Source organism: Mus caroli, chromosome 17, assembly GCF_900094665.2.
Source record: "Mus caroli chromosome 17, CAROLI_EIJ_v1.1, whole genome shotgun sequence".
In the NCBI taxonomy this organism is placed as follows: domain Eukaryota; kingdom Metazoa; phylum Chordata; class Mammalia; order Rodentia; family Muridae; genus Mus; species Mus caroli.
This window is the reverse complement of record NC_034586.1, coordinates 34,660,427-34,671,725: the sequence shown is the minus strand read 5'-3', so window position 1 is coordinate 34,671,725 and position 11,299 is coordinate 34,660,427. Positions and strand designations below refer to the sequence as shown.

Below are 11,299 nucleotides of genomic sequence, written 5' to 3'. Positions count from 1 at the left end.
ATGCCTTCTTCTGGTGTGGCCAAAGATAGCTACAGTATACTCATATAAATTAAATACATCTTTAAAAAAATGACAGTGGGTGCAGCCACTACCCAGGCCTTGGTTCCATTTGCTTTCTCACTGTTGTTCCAGGGGCCCTATTAGATCTAATGTTGCGAATACCAGATCAGGACTCTTTGAGGAGTTGAAGAAGCCTGTGGTGCCTCCATCTCCAACCCATTTTTTTCACATATTTAACATCCATATCCCCTACGATGATCTGCATTTAACCTACCTGCTTCCCTGTCCTGATTTGCTCATAGATTCTTGAATATTAATATTTTAAACATTATTTTCAAAACTAGTAGAGGCTTGCTGAATCCTCTGGAGCAAGCTGAGCTGTCCTGAGCATCCTGCTATTCCAGGGGAACCTCCACTCTTTGGCCACCTCTCCCCCTACCTTCATCAGACACACTGAATTATACAAGATAGCTTCCCTTCCTCCACTCATCCCTGTTTGTTGAGTCCTCTGAGCATGCCAAGCTGCCAACAGCAGACTGATAGCCCAGGTAGACCTCCATTCTCCTGTCAACTCTCTGCTGAAATTCATCAGATTGGCAGCAACTGAACCATACACACCTACAGATACTAAACCACACAGACCTCTAGATATGGAATGATACAACACAAGGATATCCATCAGACCTACCACACAAGGACCATCATGGCTAAATCCCTCCCAGTATATACTACAACAAGAACATATAGGAAACAAAGCCATCCAGATAGAGGAAGACCCATGAAAGAACACAATCAACCAAGCTGGGTAAAGAAGGAAAACAAGAAGAAAGACACAAGCAAGGATGCTTGAATCTCACTTAAAAGTGGGAATAAAATAGTCATAAGAGGCAGAGGAAGGGAAGAAACTGAATGAGATAAGGATAGGGTGGGAAGTATGTGTGTGTGTGTGTGTGTGTGTGTGTGTCTGTGTGTGTGTGTGTGTGTGTGTGTGTGTGTGTGTGTGTTCCAGATCAGGTTTAGGGAAGGACAGGAGGGATGACCAGGTAGCCATGAGAAGGAATGGGAATCTGCTACTGAAAGGGGTGGGAAGGTAGGGGACCTCTCTAGATAGAGAAAACTGGGATAGGGCAGGTGCCCCAGAATCCATGAAGGTCTCCTTAATTATGACTCACTATGTTGAGGATATGGTAGCTGAAGGAGCCACCTCCTGTAGCCATGCAGGAACCCCAGTGGAGCCATAGGGCCAGAAACCCACCCATATCAATTTTGACCAAAATTTTTTTCTTGTCTTCAAGAAATGCTGACATGGAAATGGTAGAGCAGAGACTGAATGAATGACCAACCAGTAACCAGCCCAATTTGATACTCATCACATTGACAAACACCAGTCCCTGGCACTCTTCATGATACTCTGCTATGTTTGCTGACAGGAGTCTAGCATGGCTGTCTTTTGAGAGGCTTTACCCAGCAGCTGACTCAGACAGATACAAGCACCCACAGACAAACAGTGGCTTAAGCTTGGGAACTTCTATGAAAAATCACAGCAAGGATTGCATCCTGTAAGAAGATTGGAACTCCACAGGAAGAGCAACGGAGTCATCTAACCTGGATCCTTGGTGCTCTCAGAGACTGAACCACCAATCAAAGAACATATATGGGCTGGACCTAGGACTCCCTGCACATATGTAACTGATATGTTGCTTGGTATTCATTTGTATCCTGAGCAACAGCAGCAGGGGATATCCTCAAAGCTGTTGCCAGCATGTGGGATGTTTTTATAGATTAGATGCTTTATCTGACGTCAGTGGGATATTGCCTGGCCTCACATAAAGTTGAACTGCCAGTGTTGGGGATTCCCAGGAAGGACACAACCAACTTAGAGAAGGAGGAGGAATGGGATTAGGAAAAACTGTGGGAAAGTTTACTGAGTGGGGGGCAATGAGCTGCATGTAAAATGAATACATTAACTGATAACAAGAACAAGAAAGATTTAAAGTCTGAAAAACTGGCATAAAAACTCTTGAAAATATTTCTTATGTTATATTTAAATTTTTAAAACAAATCATGTCATATCTGAACAGTTCAGTGTATTGTAGCATTTGTCCATTTTTTGGTATACATAGGTCACAAAGAATTCAGAGAGTTGTATGTGCCATTATTTAATAAAAATACAAATATTAATAAAATAAGACTCTTTATACTGTTAATATGGAATAAAGAGTCATATGAGATATGACTGAATAAAGAGCAGAGAGCATAGTGACACCGAGTCTTGAAATTGCAAGACTTCTGAGATATAAATTTGCATTTAGATTGACATCTGAGAATTAAACATAAGGGAAAACCTCACACATTGTACACTTTACTTGGATTCATTAGTATTATATTTTATTTTAGAATTAGCAGTTAGAAAATACAGCTGAGTACAGAGGTACCTTCAAAATTACAGAGAGACTTAACATAAGGCAGACAGAAAAATGTACCAGTTTTTATTTGTTTAATCTGATTCATTGCACATTTTCATTGGCCGGCAGCTCTGAAAGAATCTGTTACCTATTTATTGCCAGAGATTTCTTCAGACTCAGAGTTTTTCTCAGTGCTGCCTTCACTTCCTTGTTCCTTAAGCTATAGATGATGGGGTTCAGCATGGACGTTACCGCTGTGTAGAAAAGGGCCAAGAGTTCGTCCATTCTTGGTAAGTGGCTAGACTTGGGCCTCAAGTAGGTAATAGATGCTGAGCCATAGAATAATGTGACTACAAGTAGATGAGAGGAACAGGTGGAGAGAGCTTTATGGCGCCCCTCAGGTGAAGGCATCACCAGCACTGCAAACAAAATTCTGACATAGGAATAAATGATCAACAAAAATGGGCTAGATATGCAGAGAACTACTGTCACAAAGATTGCAGTCTCATTTTGGGATGTATCTCCACAGGCAAGTGCCAGGACAGGTGGAAGGTCACAGAAGAAGTGGTCTATCTCACAGGGTCCACAGAAGTTCAAGGAGAAAATAAAATTGGTCTGTCCCAACCCTACTATACATCCCATTCCCCATGAAACTATTGCCAAATGGGCACATACCCCACGATTCATTCGGGTTGCATAGTGGAGTGGGGAGCATATGGCCATGTAGCGGTCAAAGGCCATGGATGCCAATAGACAGCACTCAGTTATACCAAAGAATATAAAGAAAAACATCTGTGTGGCACACCCTTCCCGAGAGATCCCTCGGGCCTCACTTACAAGGTTCTGCAACATCTTAGGTATAACAGAACAAGTGTAGCCCATTTCCAGGAGAGACAAATTGGCCAAAAAGAAGTACATAGGAGTGTGTAAGGCTGGACTGGTGCATATGGCAAGGGTTATAAGTGCATTTCCTGTCAGTGACACTAAGAACATGAGGAGGATAAGGGTGAACAGGAGAAAGCATTCTTCAGGAACCTCAGAGAACTTGGCAAATGCAAAGTGTTTGACAGACAACTTATTTTCCTGCCACAGAGAGCAGTTGACACTCATCTCCTGAAAGAAAGAATAGCTAAACATTAGAAATATTTTGCCTGTGAGAGAAATAAACCTTTTTATTACTATAAGAGCATCAGTTACATAAGAGACAGATTCCTTCTCTGCAGTTAAAAAAAATAAATAAAAGCTTCAAAAAAGTGATTCATCCTCACTAATTTTCATATCTTATACTTTCTCTGTTTACATCAGGTCATTTTTTCCAAAGTGTACTGAGCATTGTACAAAGTATACAAGGATTTGCAGAAGATGGTGTATACTGGTAGTCTCAGCACTGATGAAGCTCAGGCAGAAGACTTACCATGTGTCTGAATTCAGCTACATGTGTTGAGTAAGCTATCATAAAATAAGAAAAGCAACGTTAACTATAGCTCTTTTTTAACCCATTTTTCTCACTAACTAGTTTTCAATGTTACCCAGAAGAGCTGATCTACCCACTCATCTCTATGCTTTCCTGTTGCCACAGATACAGTCTCTTCACCCATTCTCTTTTTGTTTTCTGTACAAATTACTCTGTTATTTGTGTTATTATTGCTCTTGCCAGAATTTAGATCCAGGCATTAAAATTATTGTTTTCTCAACTAAGACTCATATTTTCGTGAAGTGTAAGTAAAATAAAATAACATTTCAATAAATAAATGACTTCTGTAATGCATATAATTAGAGGTAAGACACATCTTGATGTCTGGGAATTAATGAGGTGGTAAGAGAAGTTTCTTAAGATGAATAAGCTGAGACATTGGAGAGATGCAGGGTCAAACAAACACAATTGTAGCAACCACTTCATACCACAAACCTCACAGGGCTGACTTGTGTAACATAATAGTTCTCATCAGGTTTCCTTAGTGAGAGTATCATTGCCTGAACTTTAACTTTCTGTTTTCTTAATGTTATTCCTGATATTCTATGAATCAGGCTATTAAGTTGAATAAAGAAAAAAAGAGTAAAAGGGATTGAGTTTTGGCATGTAGTCCAGGCTAGCCTGAAATTCATACTTTCCATGCTTCAATCTTTTGAATGCTGGAAAATCAGGAGAAAGCCATGGTCCCTGGCTTGATAAAAACTTCCTAACCTTCTATCTCAACAGACTTTACATTGCTATGCCATCAAAATACCTGTATTTCTATGCACATAGTGTATGTTCTCTTTGCTCATTTTCTCACACTGCAGCTGCTGTGTGCTTGCTCGATTGATTACATGAAAATCTGGTCATTCCCAGCACAGCCTTCTCTGTTTTCTGGATATCATTCATCTCTTCTGCCTACAGATACATTCTATGCTTTTCACACTATAACTGCTAAAATAGCCTTTAGCATTCAGGTTGTGACTACTCATTTCTTTCACAGTGTAGCCCTTATTCAGAGACTGAGTATGAACCTGAGTGTGGACGTCAATGTTCTTATCATTATGTTTACCATTTTACCAGTCCATAAGTTATTTTATAACAAGAAGTTCCAGTGTTTAGCTTACTCTGTCCCCTTAGATATTCCATCTGTCCTTGCCCATTGTATCCTCTGAAGTTCAGTCTCATGCCCCTCAAATTTTGAAGATGCAGATGACTTATTTTTCTCTCAGTCTGATAACTTTTCCCTTCAAATGAGGTGATCCTTTTTTTTTTGTAGGGTGTATGTGTCTTTGCTGAAGTTTGGGTTTCCCTATAAAAAATCTGAATGTTCCATATTTTTTTTCTGACAAGGGTAGAATTGGAGATATCACAAGCCTGTTAGGTCCTACTCCCCCTATTCTTTGACATAATAAAATATCACAGGTTATGCTATATTGTATGTGAGTAGACAAGATCATGATTGAACCACAAGTCAAATGTGGGCTTCAGTGTTTCCAAATTATTATAAACATACTACCCATGTTCATGAACACATAAATGACATGTACCTATATGCTTGACACATACACGTGTGTGCTTGTATATTCATGCAGAAACATGGACACAGAGATGTACAATAGAGTCGAGCAAGGGTAGATTGTGTATGAGTTAAAATGTTAGTATAAACAATAAAGCAGGGTAACAGCATTTGTTCACACTCTGCTTCTCCATTTGCTCACTTATAAAAGGGTCTGAGGGGGGGGAAACATATTCCCTATGATGTTACTGCAGTGAGAATTAAGTTAATTTCCCAAATCACTTAAATTGATCAAGTGCTGAATCCTTAGCAACTACTTAGAACATTAACATGTGTATGTCTACCCAAGCCACTTTAGATTTATGTTTGTGTACCCTCTATCTAATTTGAGGAGTTTCACACCATAATCCATAATCTTTGTTCCTATTCAGTTATTGATCACAAGAATATTTTTCTATTGGGGATAATAGAAAACAAACAAACAAACAAAAGGCATAAATAATTTTCTATCCTATGGAGATATAGTTGTATATAATAACTTATTGGATTTATTAGATTAGATATTCACTTATTCTGGAGGAAATTCTAAAGATATGAGGACTGACTTAAAGCTCTGACAATTATGACCTCTCAGTGGACTCTGTTCTTGTATAAGTTTGCTGAAAAAACTCACAATTGTGTTGCATTTATACTTATACAGTCTGCTGTACTATATAAAATTAAGACAAAACAAAACTCCAACTAAAAATGCCCCCAAAAAGCTAACCTAAAAATGGATAATTTTTAATCTAAAATATTTTAAGCACCTTGTCTTTCATTAGTAGTTTCTGTATTTGTATGGGTAGCTCTCTAATTGGTCTTGAGAATGTGGTCTTGCCTCTCTAAGTTAAATTTCCAGAAACTCAGTCTGAGACTCAGAATGATATATTTTCATTCCAATTTGTGTAATAAGAATGATTTGCTTGGAAAGAGTATCAAGATTTTTGAGAAATAAGTGCCAGAACACTGTGATGTATGGGTCTCATCTGCCTCTCATCTCTTACATTTTCTTGACCTAATTTTGGATTCACTACTTCTTTATAAACATTGCATGTCCCCCTGCCCCCATCTTTCTAGTTGAGCTTTTTGAACTGGATTCCTACAGATAATAAGCTCTATTATATACATAGACCTTCAGTGTTATTAAAGTCAAATGTGCAGTAAGCACTTGTAAGAACCTGAAGGTTCATAACACAAAGTGTGTGTGGTTTTTTTTTTTTGCAATTGTATATATGCAAGAGATGATGCCTAATATGAGAGGACCTTGAAATCTTACTGCTTTTTGCTTGGTTTGATACCTCACATATCCTAGACCCCACTTTAAAGAACTCTCTGTTTTATGAATAGTAGAGTGGGAAAAAAAAACCCACAGTTTTCCCCTGGTGTCAAAAGATTAGAAAGGATCATTGGTAGGTTCAGTGCTTTATCTGATCTTTTAAGGCTGCCACACATTGTTTGAAACTGTTTCTGAAAGACCGCAGCATCTGTACATAGAAACTTTCAGTAAGTATTCATCTTCACTACTATATCGTGACTACTTCTAAAATTTTGTAACAGCATACACAACTTGTATACGTTGCTCAGGAAAAGATTATCAGAAGGCTCACCCCTGACTTCCCAGTTTCCTTACATCAGTCACCTAGTAACATTTATACATCTGAGTGATACTTTACCTCAATAAAATAGAGACTGTACAATCACTTGACTAGATTACAATGTACCGTGTAACCTGATGAGTAGGACAGTAATAAGTGAATTCTAATTTACTATGAAATAAGTCATTAACACAACACAGATCTGATTTCTGAGAGGAGAGCTGGAGTCGGTGTAAACTTTAACAGCCTTCAAAGAATTAATTAATTAGAATACCAAGAATGGAAAAATGTTTTGAGTATCTGATGTCCTTTTATATACTTCACTTTTCTCAGGCCTGTTCTTAATAAATTAAATGTGGCACCTACCTCAAATCACAGTATATGAAGATATGATAGGTGGTTTCTACTTCTGATTAGTAATTCCTGGGTTTCTGTTCATCCTTTCCTTACAACATACATGAAACACACACCATCCCCATCTTCATCTCAACATTGTACTAAAAAGCTTTGGTTACAGTCACAAACCATGCCTGATAGGAAGAAAATTACGTATCAGGAGAAAGCACCGTGTCCTTTAAGGCAATGTCCAATATCATACACACATACAAACTCACACACACACACACACACACACACACACACACACACACACACACACACACACACACACACTTACTTCACTATTCTCATTATATGCATTTTTTCTTTTCCTGGAAAACAATGAGCTTATATTATACTAAAATTCTTCTGTCTTCTACGTCATTTTTTCTTTTACTCTCCCCAGGAGACTCACAATCTCTTCTCACTGGTGAGTTTCAGGAGGCTTCTCATTGCCCTCCTGAGAGTCCTTATAGATAGGACAATAGTTCTGTGCAGAGGAGCTGAATTCTGCAACAGCCCTTTCCCCTGAGAAATAGTGCTATCATAAAAATCTGAATCATTCCATCTACAATGAAGTACTACAGTAAGCTAATCATCTATTTACTAAATCAAAATTGTCACACTGATGACAAAGATTTGACATATGGTCTCCTGGAAAATAAGTTTTATAAACCACAGCACTTGTTCATGCCTAGGCACTCTGAGTTTCAAGTTAAGGTGATGAATAGTATATTCTTATCTTCTTAGTGATAATTGAGTAGTTTTCATTCACATTAGGTACATTTTCTCCCTTTTCTTTTTTCTCCCCTTGCCCCTGCCTCTACCTATGGGACCTATGTAAACTAGCCCTGCCATTTCAGTTCACAAACTGTCCTCTGATACTAAAAGTCTCCTGGGATTTTTATACAAATCATACCCACCACCACCGGAGACGCTTATACCTAGCTCCTCTGAGCACCCTGAAACCACTGGTGCACAACAGACAAACCTAGGTGAGGACAAAACATTCATTTGTTCAAAGATTATATTTCATGAGCACTGATTTAGTCTGCATAGCTACTTTAGGTAAATTCAGATCTTGTGTTTCTACACAAAACAGTTTTGATATCTTTTGTTTCTAGTACATTGTGCATATTACGACATAAGGGAAATATTACCATAAAAGAACAAAATTAATTCATTTTTCATATAATAGTATAACCAAACTAGAAATCAGTATAAGACGAGTACAGAAACTACAAAACCACTTGGAGTCCAACAAGAAACTTTGGAGAGCCTAGTCAATCATTGGAAAGATCAGGAAGTAACTTGAGAGTTCCTAGACTTAAATTCAAGTGAACACAAAACTTACACAAATTTTAACAAACACACAAATGCACTCCTGAGAGAAAATTCTCAGATGAACCTTGCATAAGAAAAACTGATTAATCAAGAATTAATTATGATACTTCTGTTAGACAGACAGGGAAGTGCTCACCACAGTGGCCTGAATTGAGAATACTGAAGAATAAGTAGTATCTGAAATTAATCAAGTCTTTTAATGGGAAGGTCTGACTGAAATTGTTTGAGGCAACCAAGGCTGAGAGAGTCCCTTCTGGAGTTGATATTTTATTTCAACAATAACTAGGGTTTTTTGTTTGTTTGCTTGTTTTTGTTTGTTTGTTTGTTTGTTTTGAGGGTTGGTTTTTTGTTTGTTTGGTTGGTTGGTTGTTGGCTTCCTCAAGGCACTAGTGCTTGCAGCATACAGTTCTGACATGATGGCTATACAGTTGGTTGAGTGGCTTAATTTCTTTGTCTTTGTTAGGCTCCTAGTGCTAAAATCAAACAACTGTACCATCAGCAACTTAGGGAACAGGAGGTTTATTTCATCTTACAATTTTTAGTTGGTACATCATCCAGATGAATCAGGGAATGAAGCAAAACAAGAATCTGGAATTAAGAATTGATGCAGAAGGTCATGGAGGACTGCTGCTTATTGGTTTATCCAATCATGGTTTGCTCTGTCTGCACCCAGGACCACCAGTCAAGAGGTGATACCACCCATAAAGTAATGGGTCTTCCCTCATCAGTTAATCAAGGAAATATACAATATTGCTCATAGTTAATCTGTTCGACCCATTTTCTCAAAGGAGGAACACTCTTTCTAAATAACTCTAGCCAGTGTCCAATTGACATAAAACTCACCAGCATAATTTTCATAATTTTTCATTTAAGGAACCCAGGAGCATCAGGAACTGTGGGGAATTGTAGCCTGGTACCTAGTAGAGCTGAGGTCTGAACCCCTATGGGCATAATTCACCTACATGACAAGGTAGACGTTCCCTCATGCTTCTGAAACTCTAGCCCCTGCCTAAGTTACTGCCCACCACAGCCCCCACAAGAGAAGCATGATCAGTAGTCAAGTAAGCAATGGCCCAAGCTTCTGACCTTCAGGCTAAACTCCTCCCCAGTTACCCAGCAACAGTGAAGACCATAAAAGGGACTGTGATGCCCCCACCTCGATCTCTTGCTCTTACTCTCACTCCTTTGTCCTCTCATCTCTCACTTCTCTCTCCTCTTCCCTTTCTCTTTGTCTTCTTTTCTCCTCTCCTGTCTCCCTCTTTCTCTCTAGTCTCTCTCTCTCTCTCTCTCCCTCTCTCTCTCTCTCTTCCTCTCTCCCTCTCTCCCTCTCTCTCTCTCTTCCTCTCTCCCTCTCTCCCTCTTTTTCTTTCTACCTTCTCTCTCTCTTTCTCTTTCTACCTTCTCTCTTTCCCCCTGTATTTCTATAATGAAGCTCTTAAACCATAGAGAATCTCTGCTCTTTCAAGACCCTCTCCACACTCTGGTCAGTGTTCTCAACTTCTTCCCTAATCCCTCTCTCCTACAACCCTGGGACACTAACAAGGTAGCTCTAGGGTCCCCAGTTGGGGGCTGCCCCTTTTCCACCCTCACTGTGTGGGTCACATGCACATGGGGGGTGGGAAGCATTCAGCAGCTGTGCCTGTGTCCACCTGCCCAGAGCACAGGCTCTGGATGGACATTAGGACCCTTTTCCTCCCCACTATTCCCCAGGGTCCCAGGGTCCCCGGGCCCCCTTATTTTGTTTCCAACAAGGAGCATATCTGACAGCTATTATTTAATGAGTCAAAATCTCCCACCACCTAATAGCTTATTTTAAAACATTTTTGCATTAAAGACTTACTGCTAACTTGAAGCCTATATAAAACTGACCTAATTATGTTTCAACTCTGCCTGAAAGCATAAAAACAGGTATATCTCTTATATGTCTCAACATTACAGATTTTTATTGTGAAATTGTCATCGTCTATTTATTTTCAGTTTGTTTTTAGAGATAACACCGAATGAACTAAGCTTTCTTTTCCAAATCTTCTGAACGTTATCACTGAGACAATTATCTGTGTTCATGTCAATGTTCTTCATGAAACTTATGCTGTTTGTGTTTATCAGCTGTGATTTATGACTGATGTCAAGTGTTTGCCCTCTCTATTCCTAAATGCATGTTTCTATAATGAATTCTCTCTGCATTTGCTTTAATATCTTCTTTATATAAGTTGTTAAGATATATTACACCAATGATATCAATGATAATCACATTTGAGAATTATACCAAAAAGTTCCATTTTCATAATGACCCATGAAAGGAGAATGGTGTCTCATGTACTGTATGTATACACATACATGTCCACATACAGATCTCAAGGTTTTTCATAAAGATGGAAGTATCAGAATAGGCTGCAATGGATAAGTCACTATCTCAAATCTTAAAGTAAATTTCTTCAAGTAAAATTTCAGATTCATCAATTTGAGCTGTTTCAGCTTACAGCTACAAATACTTTGAAGTCCAAACTGAATACATAGTAAAATGTTCATAAAAGTGCAAAAGGGCCTGCCCTGAGAAGCCTCT

At 38.7% G+C, this 11,299-nt stretch overlaps 1 protein-coding gene across 1 annotated transcript; it reads right to left on the bottom strand.

Annotated features, from left to right (window-relative positions):
• Positions 1–2,549: 2,549 nt before the first annotated feature.
• Positions 2,550–3,515, bottom strand: LOC110284215 (olfactory receptor 10C1-like). The gene is made up of 2 exons (XM_029471622.1): positions 3,176–3,515; positions 2,550–2,755 (listed from the first exon to the last, which is right to left on the bottom strand). Exons 1-2 carry the CDS (start codon positions 3,513–3,515, stop codon positions 2,550–2,552), a joined length of 546 nt encoding a protein of 181 aa, XP_029327482.1.
• Between the last annotated feature and the right edge of the window lie 7,784 nt (positions 3,516–11,299).

Bases quoted from the DNA above. Each gene is read 5' to 3' on its own strand.
- LOC110284215 (XM_029471622.1), bottom strand. From the start codon at position 3,515: ATGAGTGTCAACTGCTCTCTGTGGCAGGAAAATAAGTTGTCTGTCAAA. The intron at 2,756-3,175 runs GTATAACTGAGT...ATCTACTTGTAG, and splicing joins GTTTTTCTTTATATTCTTTG to TCACATTATTCTATGGCTCA.